The 22,644-nt window shown below is 44.7% G+C and overlaps 2 protein-coding genes across 5 annotated transcripts in view; both read right to left on the minus strand.

Annotated features, from left to right (window-relative positions):
• FBXO10 (F-box protein 10) overlaps nucleotides 1–22,644 on the minus strand; it is a 168,387-nt gene that overhangs the window by 136,032 nt on the left and 9,711 nt on the right. The window lies entirely within an intron of this gene.
• Nucleotides 1–22,644, minus strand: part of FRMPD1 (FERM and PDZ domain containing 1) — a 97,414-nt gene that overhangs the window by 11,118 nt on the left and 63,652 nt on the right. For 3 of the 4 annotated variants that reach the window (XR_014559308.1, XM_083718309.1, XM_083718308.1), the window contains 9 exons: nucleotides 21,628–21,673; nucleotides 19,022–19,129; nucleotides 10,932–11,027; nucleotides 8,878–9,003; nucleotides 6,927–7,046; nucleotides 4,976–5,112; nucleotides 3,970–4,096; nucleotides 2,481–2,576; nucleotides 603–785 (listed from right to left, as the gene is read on the minus strand). Coding sequence is in view for 3 of the 4 variants with exons in the window: in XM_083718309.1 (XP_083574435.1) it covers nucleotides 603–785; nucleotides 2,481–2,576; nucleotides 3,970–4,096; nucleotides 4,976–5,112; nucleotides 6,927–7,046; nucleotides 8,878–9,003; nucleotides 10,932–11,027; nucleotides 19,022–19,129; nucleotides 21,628–21,673 (1,039 nt within the window). In the remaining variant the exon portion in view is untranslated. The remainder of the gene's footprint in view (nucleotides 1–602; nucleotides 786–2,480; nucleotides 2,577–3,969; nucleotides 4,097–4,975; nucleotides 5,113–6,926; nucleotides 7,047–8,877; nucleotides 9,004–10,931; nucleotides 11,028–19,021; nucleotides 19,130–21,627; nucleotides 21,674–22,644) is intronic. The other variant, XM_083718310.1, reaches the window with a different exon arrangement.

The raw sequence follows: 22,644 nt of genomic DNA on the forward strand, positions 1-22,644 counted from the left end.
CACATAAATTCATTCCAGCATCCTTCTAACATTCATTAATTTTACAGTGTTTCTGTAAATAGTCTTTAATTTTTTTCCAATCTTCTTCCACCGACTCTTCTCCCTGGTCTCGGAAGAATGGTGGATTTTGAAACATGACATAAAATAGATCTCCCTTCCACCCGTGGTCCAAAGAGTTCTTAAAGTTATGGCTCAGGACCGCAATACCTCAAGGACCGCCTCTTTCCATATGAACCTACCCAGACCCTGAGATATCTTCTGAGGCCCTCCTTCATGTGCCTCCTCCTTGAGAGGTCTGGAGGGAGGCAACACAAGGAGGGCCTTCTCTGCAGTGGCTCCCAATTCGTGGAATGCTCTCCCCAGGGGAGTTCGCCTGGCGCCTTCATTATACACCTTTAAGTGCCAGGCAAAAACGTTCCTCTTCAACCAGACTTTTGTCGGACATCCGATGCCCTTTTAAAATGTGTTGCGGAAATGTGTCTGTTTTTATGATGTATTTTCTGTTTTTTAATATTGTGATTCTGTGTTGTGAATCTGTGGGTATAGGGCGGTATACAAATTTAATAAATAGAAATAAGTAAGTAAGTAAAAGTCATATTTACCTTGATATCTTGGAGGTAGATTTTCACCATGCTCACTTTGTCGGATTCTTCGGTCAGCTCCAGTCTGCTGATGTTCGCAAATTCTGCCAGCATGGTGACAATGTTCAGTTTGTTATTAACCACTTGGCTGATTCCATATTTGGCTCCCACCAGAAGGGCCACACATGATTCTCTGTCCTGCAACTACATGGAGGGAAAGTTTGCTTACACTCCTGCGGGCAACTTCTTACCCATGTTGAGATCCCATGCATGCATGTTCATGGTCAATGAAGACTTGCATGTGGGAATGAGCCCCCATACATCAAAGACCACAGACAGAACTTTCTACCACCGCCCTCAATATTTTACAAAGAAAAATGTCAACACACTCAACTGCAAATCAAGGAATGGAAATGGGTGACTCAGTTTCTACACTGATTGAGAAACAGTGGGCTCATTCCCAGAGAAGAATAGTTAATAAAGATGATGGACTATGCCGAAATGGCAAAAATGACCGGGAAGGTCAGAAATCAGTAAGATAATAAATTGAATAAAGAATTGGGAATTTTAAAAAAGTTACTTAGAAGAACACTGTAAACAATTAAAAACATTGGCAGGATTTGTAACAATAACTATGGTAAGAATTGAGCTTTAAGGAAATATGGAGAACATTATATGATGCAGCTGGGTTGGAGGGAAATCCAAGGATTCAGAGGATTCTATTTGTATATGATTATGATCTATATATGAATGCAAATGTTAAATGAAAAATAAAAGGCAATAAAGGAAAGAGAAACAGTGGGCCATTGACCAAGTTAGTTTCAATGCCCTTTGACCTCAAACAGACATTTCTGAAAAGTTCAAATACTCTTTTAAGCATAATTTTCGAGCTATATCATCTAAAAATAATATAAATAATGGGCAGGATTCAACTAAATTGCTGCATGTGCAGAATAAATTTAGCTCATGCAATGAGACATTTTGCCCTCTCCCCTTGCACCACCTAAATCTGCTCTGGAGGACTGGGGGAACCCCCCCAAAAAAAGATTTAGAAGGAGAGTTGGCGGCCGGGGGTGGGGGGAGTCTTGTTGCACAAGCAGATCTTATTCCATGCACAAATGCTCCATTTAGCGCTATGTTGAATTCCACCTGTTTTCCTATTCTGGAACCTGGTTCTACTACTCTCCTAGCAAGAGCATTTATTTTTGTGTTTCTATATTGTAAACTGCCCTGTGATCTTTGACTGGAGTACCTTGGTTCTCAAACGCCTTGGTACTCGTACGTTTTGGCTCCTGAACACTGAAAACTCGGAAGTAATGATTCTGGTTTTCGAACGTTTTTTGGAAGTCGAATGTCTGACGCGGCTTCCGCTTGAGTGCAGGAAGCTCCTGTAGCCAATTGGAATTTGCACCTTGGTTTTTGAATGTTTTTGGAAGTCAAACAGACTTCTGGAATGGATTATGTTCGAGAACCAAGGTAGTAATTTTGACAAACTCCTCCAATGCAGTTCTCCTGTGAAGTAGTGTGTGTGTGTGTGTGGAAATAGCATTAAAATGCATTATATTAGGGAAAGTAGCTTGCAAAGAAACATACATTAGGTAACATTGCATACAAAAATTGCTTATTAGGTGAAATTCGCACCAAAATGCTGGTGCATTTTCTTAAGGACTTTAAAAAATAAATAAATCACAGGCTGAGATGGATATGTGGAGAAGTGAAATCAAGGTTGGAAAAGTGAGAAACGATGAGTACCCAAAACTGACAAATTTGCCCATCCCTACCCTGGACCCAGACTGCTTCCACACTCTTGAGTTCTCACAGTAAAGGAGCCGAAAAAATACACCAGAAGTGTCTTTCAAAGATTGTTGATACACTGTGTTAAACAGATAACGACCTTACCATTAGAGTGGCATTGAAGATCTTTCCTCCGTAGAGTTTCAGATCCCCCAGGATCTGCAGATAACACAGACGTACATGTGCTGCTGAGAGGAGGTGCTGCAATGGTGGAGAAGAATGCTTAGCAATAGTTCAGAAAACCAGCTATTGTACAACTCAAGGTAAACAATGGGATCTCAATGCTCAAAGGATAATCTAAGACTGGGTGGGAAGCCCTGGGAACTAATGCATACCTCCAGGTCTCTCCATATGACCTTTGGGAGTCTCACCAGACTACACCCTCTTCCAAGACATACCCTCTTTCCCCAAACCACACCCCTTGCCAGCCCCTCTTCCTACGCTCCTTGAGTACTTTTGCCTGGCTCGAATTTGTCCTTGGACCTACCTTCTATCCTGGTACAAGTGGCGGTGACTATACAGTGGTACCTTGGTTCTCGAACATAATCCATTCCAGGAGTCCATTCGACTCCCGAAACTGTTCAAAAACCAAAGTGTAGCTTCCCATTGGCTGCAGGAGCTTCCTGCACTCAAGCGGAAAACCAGAACCAGGGAGCTTATTTGTTCAGCAACTAAGCTGTTCAAAAACCAAGGTACTACTGTATTGCTCTGCCAAGCCCCATCACTGCTAGCCAGGATCAACCTCTAGTGTATGAGTCACTTAGTAGGCTTAAGAGTTTAATATTCTGGGAACATTCTTTCATATGCGGTGGACTTGTAAAAGGGTAAGAGTATTGGGAATGATCCATAATGAATTGAAAAAAATGTTTAAAAGTACTTTCCGCCCCCAAAAGAGTCCTTTCTGTTGCAGATAATTCAGATGAAAATTCCCAGGTGTCAACAAAGGTTATTTATGTATGTCTCTACTGCAGCCCATGTTTCGTTAGCCCAAAAATAAAAAAATGAGTGAGGTCCCAACCAAAGAAGAATGGCAACTTAAGTTGACAGCATATGCACAGCTTGCAGACTTAACATATAGAAAAAGAGAACAAGAAGAACATATGTTTAGAGAATTATGTTTATTGAATATATGAGAAATAACTGTGTACAGCTGAAAATGCCGGCAGCATTAAGATAAATTCAACAGTGTAAATAAGTTTTGATGGCTGCAATAACGGAATACTGGATGGTATGGTTTTTGTAAAACATGCAGGGATTTCTGATATGTAAAATGAACCATGGAAAGAGAAGAGAAGTCATGGATATGTTAAGGATGTAAAAATGAGTACTTTAAATTGCAAAACAGAAAATTAATAAGAAAATTAAAAAAGGAGAGAGTTTAATATTCAGCTTGCGTCACAGTATGCAGCCAAACCAATCTAACTCTTTTCCACATTGTGTTCTTTATTTTAGACCACTAAATCTGGAATGGAGAACCTAGACTACTCTAGAATACTGATCAAGATCACTGAACAGATTTGTTCAACAGCAGCAAGCAAACTCAGCAAAACAAAGCAGTCAGGGATCTTTCTGAGATGTGCTAAAGCAGCATTACCTTTTGTCTCGGATCCAGCAAGAGTTGATTCCTCTTCATGTGAAAGCTAATGGCCTTTTTGATGTCTTTGCCTTTCATGTTTCGGAGCAGAGTTGGGGAAATAAAGTTTTCGATTCCCCAGTCCTTCCTGTTCAAAAGCAAAACAACAACAAAACCAGAGAGCAAATGTCGGAGAGGATAACCCTACAGAACTCTGTGTTTAAAGAAAGTCATCCCAGAGGGGGAGGGGGGGGGTCATTGGCTGCATTTGATAGAGGTGATCAGAAACTGCTTGACTCTGCCTTTCTGGTGCTAGGTAAAGGTAAAGGGACCCGTGACCATTAGGTCCAGTCGTGGCCAACTCTGGGGTTGTGGCGCTCATCTCGCTTTATTGGCCGGGGGACCCGGCGTACAGCTTCCGGGTTATGTGGCCAGCATGACTAAGCCACTTCTGGCGAACCAGAGCAGTGCACAGAAACGCCGTTTACCTTCCCGCCAGAGCGGTACCTATTTATCTACTTGCACTTTGATGTGCTTTTGAACTGCTAGGTTGGCAGGAGCAGGGACCGAGCAACGGGAGCTCACCCCGTCGCGGAGATTCGAACCACCGACCTTCTGATCGGCAAGCCCTAGGCTCTGTGGTTTAACCCACAGCACCACCCGCGTCCCTGGTGCTAATGGCAGTGTAAAAGGAAGCATTTGCTTTTTTCTTCTCCCCCACCAGTGCCATCATTATTGCAGGAGATCATATGCAATGGGGAAGAAATTAGCACACCAGGAGTTGCCATTGTGGCACTAAGACATAGAGATGGGAAAATCTGTCTCCGTTTCACCAATCCTAAATTCAATTTGGGATAGTTTTCTAAGCCCTCAAAAAAAATCGCTCAGCATTTTCCCCTAATACAATGCATGCTTGTATGTTATTTCCGCTAGCTTTTATGCATTTCAACACCTATTTGACACTAGTTTTGCACATACTTACTTGACTAGAGAAGCACATTGCCATATTCGGAGAAGTGTGACTTACTCTATATATTTCAGAGAGACTTTCTGTGGCTGAGCACAGGCGATAATCCGCTCTTGGATGTGCAGTGCAGCCAGCCGTAAAGCAACGCTGCACTTCATCTCAACAGCAAATCTCTCCTGAAGCACATCACTGCAGCTCTGAAAATGACAGAGCCAGGTTAACAAGATGAGAAAGACACCGTTTCATTTATGCAAGCTATTCCTAACCACAAGCAACCACTCCACCCACCCCGCTAACCCAGACGTTGGTGTCCCTGGTCAATGGTCCTGTCAAGGCAGAATTTTAGGGCAGAAGTCTAGGGTCCCACTCAGCAAAACGAGTAGGAGGGCTCCCAAATGCAGCTGATCTGGCTTATAACATTTTAAAGTATTGTTGTCGTTTAGTCGTGTCCGACTCTTTGTGACCCCCTGGACCAGAGCACACCAGGCACTCCTGTCTTCCACTGCCTCCCGCAGTTTGGTCAAACTCATGCTGGCAGCTTCGAGAACACTGTCCAACCATCTCGTCCTCTGTCGTCCCCTTCTCCTTGTGCCCTCCATCTTTCCCAGCACCAGGGTCTTTTCCAGGGAGTCTTCTCTTCTCATGACGTGGCCAAAGTATTGGAGCCTTCACGATCTGTCCTTCCAGTGAGCACTCAGGGCTGATTTCCTTCAGAATGGATCGGTTTGATCTTCTTGCAGTCCATGGGACTCTCAAGAGTCTCCTCCAGCACCATAATTCAAAAGCATCAATTCTTTGGCGATCAGCCTTCTTTATGGTCCAGCTTTCACTTCCATACATCACTACTGGGAAAACCATAGCTTTAACTATACGGACCTTTGTTGGCAAGGTGATGTCTCTCATTTTTAAGATGCTGTGTAGTAATACATACAGTGGTGCGTTCGCCTTGCAAGACGGAAAACCTGCTAGACGAAAGGGTTTTCCGTTTTGGAGGCGCTTCGCAAAACGAATTTCCCTATGGGCTTGCTTCGCAAGACGAAATGTCTTGCGAGTTCCTGCGGGTTTTTCCCCCCTTTCCCCCCCTTTTCCTAAGCCCTAAGCCGCTTATCAGCTGATCCGCTGATAAGCCGCTTATCAGCTGATCCGCTAAAAGCCGCTAAACCGCTAATAGCGCTAATCCACTAAGCTGTCAATGGGCTTGCTTCGCAAGACGAAAAAACCGCTATACGAAGAGCCTCACGGAACGGATTAATTTCGTCTTGCGAGGCACCACTGTAATACCATCTAAAGAGCCCTTTTACCATAAGACCATTACATCCAGACTGTAAGATGACCCCAATGCACCACTGATGATGGTAGAGGACACCTAGCAACAATTCTAACAGTAATTGTTTGTTTTTCCCAGTGGCTTGCCAAAGCTGCAGAGTCAGAGCATCCCCTACATATGCATACATGAATACATACATACATACATATGCAAGCACACTGGAATCCAAAACAATGACTCTCAAAATGTAATGAAACACAAATGTGAATAAACATGCACAATGAATATACAAATACAAAATACTATGTACTTGCTTTTATATTCCTATTACTGTATTTGTGAAGATTTACAACATACATGCTTTGGGTTTTTCTCCTTGATAAAATCCAAGTAAAGAAAAAATCATAGATCAAATTATCTGAGTCAGATTCACATCTGAATGTGGCTGAAGTTCTCAAGAGCTGCAATTCTGAAAATCCTATCAAGTGCATTGTGTTTTGGATCTTGTTTTAAAAATGCATTTTAAAAAAATGAAAAGCACCATTTGTGTTCGATCTATGAGCTATGTATGTGATGAACAGTTGCTAATCTATGCAGGCACTTCAGCGGGATGTGACAGCAGCAGAGCTGTGGCAAAAGTACAAAACTTGAGAAATACCTTTCGGGTTCCTGTTAGGTGTTGCTAAAAACCCCAACCAAGGCACATAGGGCTATAGACTGACCCATGATGCATTACCACATCACCTGCAAATAGAGATACTCAAAGGCAACTGGATCTTGCTGCAACAGATCCAGTGGATCCCTGGGTATAAAGCAGACTCTGAAGAGGCAGCGGTAATCATGAGACTCTTTCCTCTGAACTACCTGAAATGAAGAAATAAGAGAATTACCGCCACAACACAGTGATTTGGCTCAGTATCCAGCTTCCTGAAAATGTCCACTTTCATTTTTATAATAAGCAAGTTATTACGGTTTGTAAGGATGGCTGCTTGAAAAAGTGTGAGCAATTCTTAATTTGTGTGTGTGCTGTAATGGAATAACATTGAGAGACCCAGCGTGGTGTAGTGGTTAGGAGCCATGGACTCGTAATCTGGTGCAGTGGCGTAGCGTGGGTTGTCAGCACCCGGGGCAAGGCAAGTAATTTGCGCCCCCTAACCCGTGGATTTGCGCCCCCTAACCCGTGGATTTGCCCTAACCCCAGACGTTGCGCCCGGTGCGGCCGGCCCGCCCTGCACCCCCCACGCTACGCCACTGATCTGGTGAACCGGGTTCGCTTCCCTGCTCCTCCACATGCAGCTGCTGGGTGACCTTGGGCCAGTCACACTTCTCTGAAGTCTCTCAGCCCCACTCACCTCACAGAGTGTTTGTTGTGGGGGAGGAAGGGAAAGGAGAATGCTAGCCGCTTTGAGACTCCTTCAGGTAGTGATAAAGCGGGATATCAAATCCAAACTCCTCTTCTTCTCTTCTTCTAACAAAGCTTGATTGCCATTTTCTTTCAAGATCAAATCAATACTATTTTGATCCATTTTCATGGGGCCCCTAAAAGGCACGGGGCCCACAGGCAGGTGCCTATTCTGCCTATTTGGTAACCCGGCACTGGGGGAACTGTTGAATATGATATCTTATGGCTAAGTGGGTGGAGTTTCACTATCCAGTTTAGCTCCTCGCACCTCCCTTGTCTATAGAGGAAGTGGAATAGATTTTGCAGAACAGTATATTTATCAGGATTATCTGGAGTGTATTGGGGGGGGGGGACCATTTGCCTGAAGTCCACCTGAAGTCTGATATGACTCAAAGGACATTCCAATGGTGTTTTAGACAAAGAACAAACAAACAGATGATAGTCATCACTTATGAGCTACCACCACCAGCAACACCTAGAAAGAGGGCCAGAGATTTGCTTTGAACAACAGAATGCATGGCTGTTGGAACACTATTCTGAAATGCTAGCAGTTCATATGACAGGAACAGATCCATGTGAGAATTGGCATTTTTGGAGGGCTCCAATGAAGCTGCTCCCAGTCACCCACAACCCACACATTCTGAGGAGCCACCCCCCCCCTTTTAGTAGCTGCTAGTCTAGATGAACTAGCAAGATCATTCATTCATTTATGTCTTCCGATGAAGTATCTCAAAGCGATTTCACAATACAACACAGGCAATTGCATATAGTGGTACTTCGGTTTTCGAATGTAATCCATTCCAGAAGACCGTTCAACTTCCAAAACATTTGAAAACCGAAGCATTTACTTCTGGAAGATTCAATACGGAAGCCGTGTGGCACGTTTGCCTTCCGAAAAGCATTTGAAAACCGAAGCAGTTACTTCTGGGTTTTTGGCATTTGAAAACCAAAACGTTCGACTTCCGAGACATTCAAAAACTGAAATGTTCAACTTCCGAGACGTTCAAAAGCCGAGGTACCACTGTATTTTAAAAATCCAGCTAAAATAATTGCACAAACATTTAAAGATGGGCGCTGCCTTTCCCCTCAGAATGGAGCCCAAGGCTTGGATTAGTAAAGGAGCTCGGTAGGAGTAATAAAGGAGATCAGAGGGACCATTGTGCCAAAGCATTGATGGTAGCTCAAACTCCCTGCAACAGGAAGTTAATCTATTCTGTAATGTACTTTTTGTTGCTCTTCCCATTTGTCCACCACCCTTTTGCTGATGGGAGCATCAAAAGTACTGCAACTGACCTGTCCGATGAGTTCATCCTCGTGGAGAAGATACATCTTCAACACGTTGTACTGCTCTTCCAAGACCAAGGCAAAATAACCAATACTCTGGATGGAGAGCTTCTCTTTCAAAGTGAGAATAATGTCCTGCCAATTATTGATGGCAAAGCAACAAATTAAACAGCAAATCTATGCCCCAGATAAATTATCTAGGACTACGCGTGGATATTCCCACAGCTGGGAGTACATGTCAGGCAATGTGAAGTGTCCATCTTGGGTGGCAGATCTGGAGCACCGTTAATGGCAGCAGAATGGGCGAGAGGCAGAGCTGACCCATGGGGAGAATTCCTTGACAAACTACCCTTTCAAATGTGTCCGAGATGTTTCAGAGCACAGCAGGTTTCTTGGTACAAAAGCTTATCCATTGCGATGGACTGTCTAATTCCAGGGGTTACTAAGCACCCCAAATCTCATGGGTCTCACTGGGTTTTTATAATGATTTGGGGAGGGGGGGGGGAGAAGAAGTCACGCCCATATGGGTTAAAACAGATATTAGCATGGGGTACAACCCATCACAAAGTTATGGATGCTTGCCTTGTTTTTGCATTTTGCGTTCCCATTTTGTATTTGTATGTTGTGAACCGCCCCGTGATGTTCAGATGAAAGGCGACGTACAAATTCAATTAAAAAATATAAAAGTAAAAAGAACCAGTGGTACTTAAGCATGCATAACCAGATGGCGGAAATAGATTTTTGTGATAAGACACATCAGGCCACAGCAAAATCTACGATGCAGAGCATCTTACAGAAACAGTATGAAATCAAAACTAGATAAGCTTATCAAATAAGCCCTAGTTCGGCATTTCTCTCTCTACATGTCAACTGTAGACCCATCACCTGGCCTCCTGCCAGCCCCATCTGCACTCTGTCTATGCACTGGGGAACGTCTGAATAGAGAAGCCCGCTGAATGTGTGTAGGATGCCCACATGACCCTGTCCTCAGCAGACTCCCCCCGTCAATTCTTTCCCCAGTGCATGGATAGTATGAAGACAGGGCTGGCAGGAGGCAGGACAGTGGGGTGGCACTAGCACGCACAGCCCTGCTACCCTTTTGCACAATGTTACATGGAGAGGGAGCAAAATTGCCTGAATGGGCTACTGATACAGGTAAAAAGGTAAAGGGACCCCTGACCATTAGGTCCAGTCGTGACCGACTCTGGGGTTGTGGCGCTCATCTCGCTTTATTGGCCGAGGAAGCCGGCATACAGCTTCCGGGACATGTGGCCAGCATGACTAAGCCGCTTCTGGTGAACCAGAGCAGTGTACGGAAATGCCGTTTACCTCCCCGCCGGAGTGGTACCTATTTATCTACTTGCACTTTGACGTGCTTTCAAACTGCTAGGTTGGCAGGAGCAGGGACCGAGCAATGGGAGCTCACCCCGTTGCAGGGATTCGAACAGCCGACCTTCTGATTGGCAAGTCCTAGGCTCTGTGGTTTAACCCACAGCGCCACCCGCGTCCCGCATTGATACAGGTAGGAAGTTCTTAATAATAATAATAATAATAATAATAATAATAATAATAATAATTTATTTATTTTTACCCCGCCCATCTGACTGAGTTTCCCCAGCCACTCTGGGCAGCTCCCAATCAAGTGTTAAAAACAATACAGCATTAAATATTAAAAACTTCCCTAAACAGGGCTGTCTTCAGATGTCTTTTAAAGATAGGATAGCTGCTTATTTCCTTGACATCTGAAGGGAGGGTGTTCCACAGGGTGGGCGCCACTACCGAGAAGGCCCTCTGTCTGGTTCCCTGTAACCTCACCTCTCGCAATGAGGGAACTGCCAGAAGGCCCTCGGCGCTTTACTGGGGTGGCACAAGTCACCCATTCCAGACTGGGGTGTGTGTGTGTGTGTGTGTGTGTGTGTGTGTGTGTGTGCAACCTCCATATTCTATTTCCAAGGCACTTCTCAATACCCAAATGTTCATTTGTGCACCAGGCCCCAGTACTTTCTGCAATATAATAGAACTCAAAATATAACAGGTAAAATCGAGGGTCCAGCTCAGAGTACCTTGACAGTAGTGCTGGAGTCAAACTTGAAAGCTTTCGTCTGTCCGTTTTCCAGATACACCTTGAGAACGTTGGGCATACACAGCAGAGAACTTCCCTGAAAGACCAAAAGACACCATCTAGCCGCCATACAGTGTTTTTCTTTGGTTCAAGTGTTCTGCTTGGCAGATCTATCAGGAACATGTCATCTTCGGTGATCACATACGACCCAAAGGCAAACAACGGGATCTCTTAATACAATTATTATTGCACCTACAAAATAAGCTTCACTTAGCCCAGGGTCGAGGACCTCAGACTTGGGGGCCTGAATATGGCCCCCAGACCTCTCTATTTCGCTTTCGGGGCTCTTCCCTCTCCCCAGGTCACACTTTGCCCTGGTCTTCCTTTGCACCTGGAGTGGTTTTGCCTGGCTAGAATCGGCTCTTGAACTCTGATAACAACTCTTCCTTATCTGGACGGAGGATAGAGAGGGGTGAATGAGGATGTACAAAGGTAACAGATGCATTCTTTGTTTCACCCCCCCTTTTTTTGCCTCTGGCCCTCAGGCTCCCCATCCTTGGCTTAACCAAACTGAATGTCATTGCTACATTCCCCGTCTGCAACATCCCCAATGCCCACCAAAGTCAATAGGGCTCAAGGATTAATTTAAATTAGGGATGGGTTAGAAATTTGATTCAGTTCCCATTTAAAAGCGAACGTGCCAGATTTGCCCTTCCCAAAACGATACGAAAACTGAAACGCAGCCGTCCTGTAAAAGGCACACTGCTGCAAATTTTGCAATGCACCTCCCGAGCCACGTAACGTGTACAAAAATGCATGTGCCTGACTGGTGTGCATAAAAATGCCTTTTGTTATGTAGTGAAGTTTCACCCTGGACCAGCAGGGGGATACTGTAGATAGTTTTCACTCAGGTCTGTAGATAGTTTTCACTCAGGTCCACGTCAGTTATTTTAGGCGGGAAACTCTGGGTTGTTGTTCCTACAACAACCGATATGCTTTTGTGCCTAATTGAACCATTACGCGTAGTGCTGTATATAAGGGAACCATTACGATTTTAATTAACGCCTTATCTTGGTGGGGAGGGGTGTTATGTAGTGAAGTTCTCACCCTGGGCCAGCAGGGGGATACTGTAGATAGTTTTCACTCAGGTCTGTAGATAGTTTTCACTCAGGTCCACGTCAGTTATTTTAGGCGGGAAACTCTGGGTTGTTGTTGCTACAATGTTGACAGCCGGCTGCCTATAAAAGCAGGCCGGCTGAGCTGTTTGCTAGTCAGTTCTATTCCAGCTTACAAAATAAAGAGCTGCTTTGGAGAAATCGCTGTGTCGTCTGCTATGTCAACCCACAACTTAACACCTTTGACAATGAAAATAATGTACAAAAGCATTCAGTACTGTATTAGGCAAAAATGCTCTGTAAAATGTGTGACAATATTGCATACAAATGTGCATATTATTAAAATTTCGCCCAAAAATACTAATGGATTTTAAGAAAAGTGAATAAATTTGATTGTAATTGGAACATTGTTGTGTAATAATGATATTGGAAAGCTCTTACATTCAGATACAAGGAAACTCAGAAGGGAGGGGCTAGAAGTCAGTTAATATGTTCATAAGGTTGTTTTTTTTAAACAATTAAGTTCGTTTTTATTGTTTGTTTATCGTCTTTTTTCTTTGATGTATTCTTTCGTTTTTGTTTTGTTTTGACCTTCGGTTGTGCAATGTTTGATGCAATATTTGTTACAATTGTGGAAAATTTAATAAAAATTATTGGGGGGGGGGAAATGCTAATGGATTTTTGTTAGGACCTTTTTAAAAAAATGCAAATTGACATGGAAATGTGGAGAACTGCATCTGAGACAGATCAAATGAGAAACAGAGTGGAAGTGACCTTGACAATATTAACTCATCCCTATTTTAAATTGAGCTGCTATTATTATTATTATTATTATTAATAATACAGTGGTACCTCGGGTTACATACGCTTCAGGTTACATACGCTTCAGGTTACAGACTCTGCTAACCCAGAAATATTACCTCAGGTTAAGAACTTTGCTTCAGGATGAGAACAGAAATCGCGCGGCGGCAGCAGGAGGCCCCATTAGCTAAAGTGGTACCTCAGGTTAAGAACGGACCTCCAGAACGAATTATGTACTTAACCCGAGGTACCACTGTAATGGGGAAGGAGGTTTTCCACCACTTTCAGACCACGTACAAAGTCTGTACACTAAGGCCTCAGAAAACTCTCAAATGACTACAGTGGTATCTCAGGTTACATACGCTTCAGGTTACAGACTCCGCTAACCCAGAAATAGTGCTTCAGGTTTGCTTCCGGATGAGAACAGAAATCGTGCTCTGGCAGCGCGGTGGCAGCAGGAGGCCCCATTAGCTAAAGTGGTGCTTCAGGTTAAGAACAGTTTCAGGTTAAAAACGGACCTCCAGAACGAATTAAGTACTTAAGTCAGGTTGAGGTACCACTGTATTATCTTTTAATTTATATACTACTTATATGCCAAATTGGCTTCTAAAGGGTTTACAAAGTAACATATCATGAGGCAGCACACCACCTCATGTCATTTTTAAATTTTTAAGTATTACGTTTGTAAACTGCCCTTCCTCCAAAGGATCACAGGGGGCGCTTCCAGCGTAAAAACACAAAATAAAAACACAAAACACACAAGGTAACAATAGCAAACAAAGCAAAACACCAGTGTTTGGGAGATGTCAAAGATTCTCTGCCATTTCCACGGACGGAAAATATCCTCTTTGCCATCTCCCAGACATCTGGCAGCATATTGCCTCCTCCAGAACACACTGTTTTCTAGCAACAGAATCAAATTAAAGTATTAGTCAAATTGCGGCACTGCAGCTACCAAGCAGACACTCATTTGCTGAGTTGCCCAATGCAGGCACGCTCTATTCTACTTGCCCCATGGGGCCAGGATCCTAGAAGATGGGATTTGGTCAAGTGCCATCAGTTTCCAGGGCCTTGGTGCAATGTGGTTTACTTATATTTCTGTACCATTCTCCCAGAAAAAAGGTCAGGGCTGTGCACAGCAAGACAAAAAAATAAAAGAATCAAAGTCAGACCATTCGTCTGGCTACCTCAGCATTGTCTACAAAGACTGCTAACAGATCTCCAGTGTTTCAGACAGGGAACATTCTTACCCCACCCTGGAACCTTCTACACTAGTGGCCAAAATTGTGGAAACCTTTTGGGGAAAGTGTATTTCCGAGGCTTGATGGTTCATGGCGCTGTGGGTTAAACCACAGAGCCTAGGACTTGCCGATCAGAATGTCAGCGGTTCGAATCCCCGCGACGGGGTGAGCTCCCGTTGCTCGGTCCCTGCTCCTGCCAACCTAGCAGTTCGAAAGCACGTCAAGTGCAAGTAGATAAATAGGTACCACTCCGGCAGGAAGGTAAATGGAGTTTCCGTGCACTGCTCTGGTTCACCAGAAGCAGCTTAGTCCTGCTGGCCACATGACCAGGAAGCTGTACGCCGGCTCCCTTGGCCAATAAAGCGAGATGAGCGCCGCAACCCCAGAGTCGGTCACGACTGGACCTAATGGTCAGCGGTCCCTTTACCTTTAACAACTGATTGGCTCTCTAAACACTCATGCTCATTGGCTACATTCAAATGAAGCCAAGCTACTGCATATCAACCTAAGCAAGTGGTGCTCCTTTTTCTGGTTATTTGACTGTAACTTTTGACAGAATTGAACAAACTATGTTGCATTACATTCTTCATTAAATTATCTTTCCATTTCTTTGGCAAACATTGAATAACTCTTGCAACGTTACAAAAACTTTGGAGGATTATAAAAATATGGAGGAACTATAATATGCAGTTGAATAAGATATTTAAAAGACCCACAGAGGGGAGGAGGGAGTCCTAAGATTCGGGAGAATCTTTATTCTAAAACTTAAATGTGCAAATTGTGTGTATTATTTTGAAAAAACAATAGAAATTATTATTAAAAAATCTTTCCGTTGATAAATAATCTTATGATATTACTCCAAAAAGAAAGTGGTGTGATGAGCCATCAAACCTCAGAAACATACTTTCCCCAAAAGGTTTCCACAATTTTGGCCGCTAGTGTACATGCAGAACAGATGTGCAACTGTTGTCCATTCTTGCACTAGTTTACTTACTTAAGCAGTTTGTACAGTCAGTCAATGACCATTCGGCTTCCAGAAGGCATTTTGTGGCTATGCGTGGTGGATTATTTCTTAGCAGCCATTCTTTAATATTAATAAACTTCAATATTAAAATTCCCAACCGAATAGCATTTTACTGTTGGGTTTTATTATTCTGCGATTTTGGTTTTAAGTCTCCTTTGAGCCCTTTTAGCAGAATAGCAACTGGCAAATCATTTGTAAGCAGAAACCGAAGTCTTGTGCTGAATCAAAAGCCCATGTTGCGCAATGCATTTTCAATGGACATGACAAAGTATACGCCGATCTGGAGCTCATCATTTTTACCTTGCAAAAAATCCTTAGATGACCTCGTGCTCCCATATAGCTTTGTCTTAAAGCAATAAACAAGACTTACCCTGGAAAATTAAGGTTTTAAAAGCATTTGGTCTCATCAACAATTCATGCCCTCAGACCGAAGGTTCATATTTCAGCTGCGTGAAAGCAGTTCTGGGCTTTTTCCAAGCAAAACTTTTGTTTCAGAACAATGTTCTCATTTAAACTTATCATTCTGATATGCATTTTTTTTTTAAAGAAAGCAAGTTACTATGCCGTTTTTGAAAACCTGCTAAAATTATTTGGAAGTGCTCTTTTCCTGCACAGCCACAGTGGCTGTGCTCAGAGGGATCGCCATAGGGTACAACTATGTGTCAATCTCCCGCCACCCTTAACCTTTGGGGCATGCATTCTGGGAGGCCAACAGTAGGTGGAGCCAGAGTCAACATTAATCAGAGTCAAATGGAGTTGACTGATGGTGGGGCAGTGACCCTTTTCCCTTAATGGGCCAACCTGCACTACTATAGCTTATAGGGGATGCAGGTGGCACTGTGGTCTAAAACACTGAGCCTCTTGGGCATGCTGCTCAGAAGGTTGGCAGTTCGAATCCCTGTGACAGGGTGAGCTCCCGTTGCTCTGTCCCAGCTCCTGCCAACCTATCAGTTCGAAAACATACCAGTGCAAATAGATAAATAGGTACTGCTGAGGCGGGAAGGTAAATGACATTTCCCGTTACGGTGTCCCGTTGTGCCAGAAGTGGTTTAGTTATGCTGGCCACATGACCTGGAAAGCTGTCTGTATACAAACGCCGGCTCCCTCAGCCTGAAGCGAGATGAGCGCCGCAACCCCATAGTCACCTATGACTGGACTTTACCATCCAGGGGTCCTTTACCTTTACTCTAGCTCAGGGGTTGTCAACCTGGTCCCTACCACTCACTAGTGGGCGTTTCAGGATTCTAGGTGGGCAGTAGGGGGCTGTACGGCACAAGCTGAATCCTCCTTCCATCGAGCACTGAAAATTTTAACATCATGAAAGATGCATTAGTGGGCGGTAGGTATAAAAAGGTTGACTACCCCTGCTCTAAGGGATGCGGGTGGCGCTGTGGGTTAAACCGCAGAGCCTAGGACTTGCCGATCAGAAGGTCGGCAGTTTGAATCTCCGCTACGGGGTGAGCTCCCGTTCCTCAGTCCCTGCTCCTGCCAACCTAGCAGTTCGAAAGCACGTCAAAGTGCAAGTAGATAAATAGGTACCGCTCTGGCGGGAAGGTAAACGGCGTTTCTGTGCGCTGCTCTGGTTCGCCAGAAGTGGCTTAGTCATGCTGGGCACACGACCCGGAAGCTGTACACCAGCTCCCTCGGCCAATAAAGCGAGATGAGCGCCACAACTCCAGAGTCGGCCACGACTGGACCTAATGGTTAGGGGTCCCTTTACCTTTACCCCTGCTCTAGCTTATACTCCTTGGGCTGGATGGGGCTGTGGGCTGCATTCCCAGACCTCCCATTCCTTGTTCCAATAACCTGTTGCAGTGCTTGCTCTGTGTACATTCATGCACCAAGAGGTTTTGTGATGAAAAACAAGGATATTTCAAGTGTGGGCTCTGAACACCCATGGAAGAAAGTTTTCTCTTTATTCCAGAAAGTATAACCTGCTTTTCTGCAGTTGAACACAGGGCAGCTTGCAATCAGCACACACACACAAATGGACTAAATAATGTAAAACAATTTTAGTTTCCATTTTCTACCAGAGGAAATCTTTTTTAAAAGAACAGTAAAAGGTTAATTGCCTGACTTCTGTACTCTTTTACCATAGTAGGGAAATAAACTATTAAAGCAGCCCAACCCTTCTAAAAATGAGCAGTAGATTTCGTTTATTGTACTTGTACTCAATAAAGCTGCCTCCGGGATTTCCACTTGAAAACCTTCATCTGCACAGGTTTGTTTCTTTGGTTTACAGTGGTGCCTCGCAAGACGAAATTAATCCGTTCCGTGAGGCTCTTCGTATAGCGTTTTTTCGTCTTGCGAAGCAAGCCCATTGACAGCTTAGCGGATTAGCGCTATTAGTGGTTTAGCGGCTTTGAGCGGATCAGCTGATAAGCGGCTTAGGGCTTAGGAAAAGGGGGGAAAAGGGAAAAAACCCCGCAGGAACTCACAAGACATTTTCGTCTTGCGAAGCAAGCCCATAGGGAAATTCGTTTTGCGAAGCGCCTCCAAAACGGAAAACCCTTTCGTCTAGCGCGTTTTCCGTCTTGCAAGGCGTTCCTCTCGCGGGGCACCAGTGTATTGGTGTGCACACCTCAAAGGTTTTCAAGTCAGATGCTACAGTTTTCAAGAACTCAGCTACGTTACTAAAGAAAGAGAGATTTGAATGTGCTATAAACATGCAACACCAGGTGCCGCCAGAGAGCAGGAAATTTTAAAACACAATTTCCCATAGATTTTTTTTTTGTTATAATCTAATTTCTGACTTATTTATAGCAGGTTTTCCCAGTGTTTCTTTTTATTTTATTTTATTGGGCTTTATAAACATGAATAATGTTATACAAATAAGTATACCAAGTTTTCTCATGTCATTTGTATATCACAAAAATAGCATAATAAATGTGGAGTAATATCTACAACATATGGTTCATTATTAGTGGTCAATGTATAAGTTATTGCTTCATGAATTGGTTTAAACAACTAGGATGAAAAGAGGGGGAAAGACGGGGAGGGGGGAATGGTAAGTGGGGTGTGGTGGGGTCGTTATGCTTCTATTCTGTTTTTCCTGTGTTTAGATCTAACCCAAGTTGGATTGAAGCTGGCTTGTGGCAGGCTGGAATGTGTCAAATTGCAGCATTTTGCAAGAAACCACAGGATAGTTCTGTGGATTAAAAAAAACCGAGCCGTGGAAACGCACAGGATTCGGAGTAAACCGTAACGGGTACACAGCCAAAGAGAGGCACAAACAAGGAGGTTTTGGCAACACACAGATATACCGTATTTTTTGCTCTATAAGACTCACTTTTTCACTTCTAAAAAGTGAGGGGAAATGTGTGTGCGTCTTATGGAGTGAATGCAGGCTGCGCAGCTATCCCAGAAGCCAGAACAGCAAGAGGGATTGCTGCTTTCACTGCGCAGCGATCCCTCTTGCTGCTCTGGCTTTCGAGATTCGGAATATTATTTTTCTTGTTTTCCTCCTCCAAAAACTAGGTGCGTCCTGTGGTCTGGTGCGTCTTATAGAGCGAAAAATATGGTATATAAATTTAAGGAACTAATAAACCATTCACAAGGCCAATAACTAGTCAGCTAAGTTTTCATAGAATCATAGAATTGTGGAGTTAGAAGGGACCCTGAAAATCATCTAGTCCAACCCCCTGCAATGCAGGAATATTCAGCTGTCCCATACAGGGATTGAACCCTCAACCTTGGTGTTATGAGCACCATGCTCTAACCAACTGAGCTATCCTTAAACTGGTTATCAGCCCTAAGCACAACTTTCAATTCCACTAGCCCAGTGCAGGGGCAGCCAACAAGGTGTCTTCATGATGTTAATGACCGACAACTCCCATGCATATGTATTTTGACAATCTGACCATTGCTCCAAGGCTGTTTCTTCCGGCATAATGGCCGTGTTGGCACATACCTGAGTATGTCCATTCACGACTACTTCTTCTGCAAAGCGGACTTTGACGGGATTTGTCTTTAGCCTGGCTCTTTTCTCAGCTGTAAGAAAGGAGGATTTAGGGCCACCCTGCAAAGACAATGGCATTGGGTTTGCAAAGTACAACACCCTGACAGCAACATGGTAACATGACAACAAACCCTGTCGGTTTGACATCATCACGATTTTCGCAATCTCACCTAAGGAGCAGAAGAAGAAGAAGGAGATTTTGGATTTGATATCCCGCTTTATCACCACCCGAAGGAGTCTCAAAGCGGCTAACATTCTCCTTTCCCTTCCTCCCCCACAACAAACACTCTGTGAGGTGAGTGGGGCTGAGAGACATCAGAGAAGTGTGACTGGCCCAAGGTCACCCAGCAGCTGCAGGTGGAGGAGTGGGGAATCGAACCCGGTTCACCAGATTACGGGACTACCGCTCTTAAACACTACACCACAATGGCTCTCCCCCCACTGGTGAGGGTGGTCCACCCCAGGTGTCATCACTGAGGGGGGTGACATTCAGCATGCCACCTGCCCATGGCTCCCAAGCCTACCCCAATCCATTGGGGGAAGGGATGGCTTTGCCGACAGCCTTCTCCCCTTCGTTTTGACAGCTCGGGGGAGGCTTGGGAGTTGCGGGCGGGCAGCGCGCTGTTGCCCCCCACTCCCGGGCTACTTCCTGGGGTGTGTGTGAGGGAGTGTTGGGATATTCCGTTCCACCTTAAGGAACAGGCATGATTGTTGTGTGTCACATGTCTGTTTACACTCCAGCACAGTATGCTGTGAACTTCCGTTTGTGTATAGCTTTTGCTTTAGCCGTTTTGCTTGGGACACGAAGGAGATCAGACATGCTTCCTTTTGCTTTGATGTACGCTGAATAAACTGCCTGTAAATATACTCACACAACCTCCCCTGCCACTTCTGTTTGGGCAGTGTTTACTCTGCTGAGTAGTGTGCCCTAGCTTTTGATGCTCGGGTCGCAGATTCATGCTGCACCAAGGACTGGAGTTCGCCTGGCACACCGGCCGGTGGGCCAGAGCCAACTGGGGGCCTGCCAATTGCCCCCATTTCCTTGGTTGCATGCCAACAGGGTTAGCCTCCCCCGAGCTGTCAAAAGGAAGAGGGAAGGGAGGAAGGCTGCCGGCAAAGGGGTGCGGCTCCCTTCACTCACCCCCAGGAAGCAACCCGCCATGGGCGGCTCAACCTCTGGGATGCACGCCTCTGCGCCCCCCTGGGACTCTCACCCCGCCCTCCCTGTGGGGGGCTCACCCTGCCCCTGGGAGCACAGCATGTGTGCCGCTCCGGGTCTAGCTAGCTCCGCCTCTGCTATCAAGCCATTAAAAATAGTCCTGCTGGATCCGGTCAAGCGTCCATTTTGTCCAGCATTCTTTCCTGCAACAGCTCTCCTGATACCTCTGGGAACTTCACAAAGAACACTTAAAGGAGAAGGACTTCCTTTTCGTTTGCCTACGGCAACCCAATGCAGAGAAATGGTAGCCTAATGATCTGTTGTTGTTGTTTTAAAAAACTGCTTGCAGGGAGGGAGCGGACCAGAAATGTAGAAATGTGTGGAGTGGGAGACAACGCTTTCGCTGTTTGAATTGCTCCAAATTTATTGACTCAGTGTGCATCGTCACCCAGAAATAAATAAATAAGTGGCTTACAAAACAAAACAAAGCAAAACCAAGCTCAAAATGTGAAATGTCATCATTAAAGCCCACCAAAAAGCTGGGGCAATATCCAAGTTACAATGGAGACAGAGTAAAACAGCTCAGATTGAATGGATTATTGCAATAACCTGCGGTTTCTACAAGAGTCTGTATTTAAAGCAGGTGAATAAATGAGCAAATTGAGTGAATTTGGATATGCAGAGGAGATTAAAAATAAATTTAAGGAACGGCAGAAAGAGGGGGAAGGAAGTCCAGTTTTGAAATGTTAAAATGATTGTAAAATTAGCGAAATGTATACAACTAGTGAAATGTATAAACTTGAAAAGTATAAATAAAATTTGAAAAGCTGGAAAAAACCCCCCAAAATAGCTCAGATTTAAAACACAATGAAAACGTCAGAGTGAATTAGAAAGTCTTCACTGGGCACCAAAGTGGACCCCACCCGTATGGCTGTTCTCACGGGAGGGTTCTAAATGCAGGAAAACATATTTGGAGAGTGATTTGGAACGGGGAAACAGCAGGAGGGCAAGGGTTAAGCACCACCTTGTGCCTGCTTTTCTTTACCCCCTAGCTGCCCCCTGGAAGCAGCTTATCTTTATCTCGACAGGCTGTCAACAGGATACGGTCACACACGTTGGCATGCAATCAGTGGTCAACCCTCTGTCCATAATGTTGCACTAATGCCAGGATGGCAGCAACAATACGGTGAGGGCAAAATGTCCGCCACTGATGTGTGTGGCCTCTCCGAGTTGCAAAAAGCGCATGTTCCCTGGTCTCAGGGACATCTCCCCCTACTCATCCTTTGTAACTCTTAAGATTACCTCTGGGAACATCTCGTTTGCGCACACCCATCAGGAGGCCAAACCCTGACCCCCCAAGGAGCATTTCAAACCCCAGGGGTACATGAAGGCAATTTACCGAGGTGCATCGGAGAACTGTAAACTGGAGAGTGTCTTCTGATTCCCTGTAAGGCAAAAAAATAATAATAGAAAATGAAAATATACAACAGCTGTTTCCACAAGGGAGATAATACATACCCTGGATAGCAGCAAAACTACCTTTTATCTAAAGACATACAGTGGTACCTTGGGTTAAGTACTTAATTCGTTCTGGAGGTCCGTTCTTAACCTGAAACTGTTCTTAACCTGAAGCACCACTTCAGCTAATGGGGCCTCCCGTTGCTGCCGCGCTGCCGGAGCCCGATTTCTGTTCTTATCCTGAAGCAAAGTTCTTAACCTGAAGCACTATTTCTGGGTTAGCGGAGTGTATAACCTGAAGCGTATGTAACCTGAAGCGTATGTAACCCGAGGTACCACTGTACTATGAGTTATTGACTTCATCCAGGCCCTGTTGCTTTCAGTACCACTTATACACAGATGGTAAAAGGTAAAAAGGTAAAGGACCCCTGGATGGTTAAGTCCAGTCAAAGGCGACTATGGGGTTGTGGCGCTCATCTCGCTTTCAGGCTGAGGGAGCCGGCGTTTGTCCACAGACAACTTTCTGGGTCATGTGGCCAGCACGACTAAACCGCTTCTGGGCGCAGCAGGACACCGTGACGGAAACCAGAGCGCACAGAAATGCCGTTTACTTTCCCGCCACAGTAGTACCTATTTATCTACTTGCACTGGTGTGCTTTCAAACTGCTACGTTGGCAGGAGCTGGGACCGAGCAATGGGAGCTCACCCTGTTGTGGGGATTCAAACTGCTGACCTTCCGAACGGCAAGCCCAAGAGGCTCTGTGGTTTAGACCATCAGCACCACACAGATGACACCCAAGTTACCTCTATCGCTCTACTTTTAAACTGTCTTCCTCATTCAAGTCCTGCATCTGCAACCGTCTCCCCAATATTCCTGTCTAGATGCTTCACTGCCATCTCAAACACCATATGACTTGTAAAGTGGTCCTTCGGGTTACATACGCTTCAGGTTACAGAC

This window comes from Podarcis gaigeae (genome assembly GCF_964106915.1).
Source record: "Podarcis gaigeae genome assembly, chromosome: 17".
Taxonomy (NCBI): domain Eukaryota; kingdom Metazoa; phylum Chordata; class Lepidosauria; order Squamata; family Lacertidae; genus Podarcis; species Podarcis gaigeae.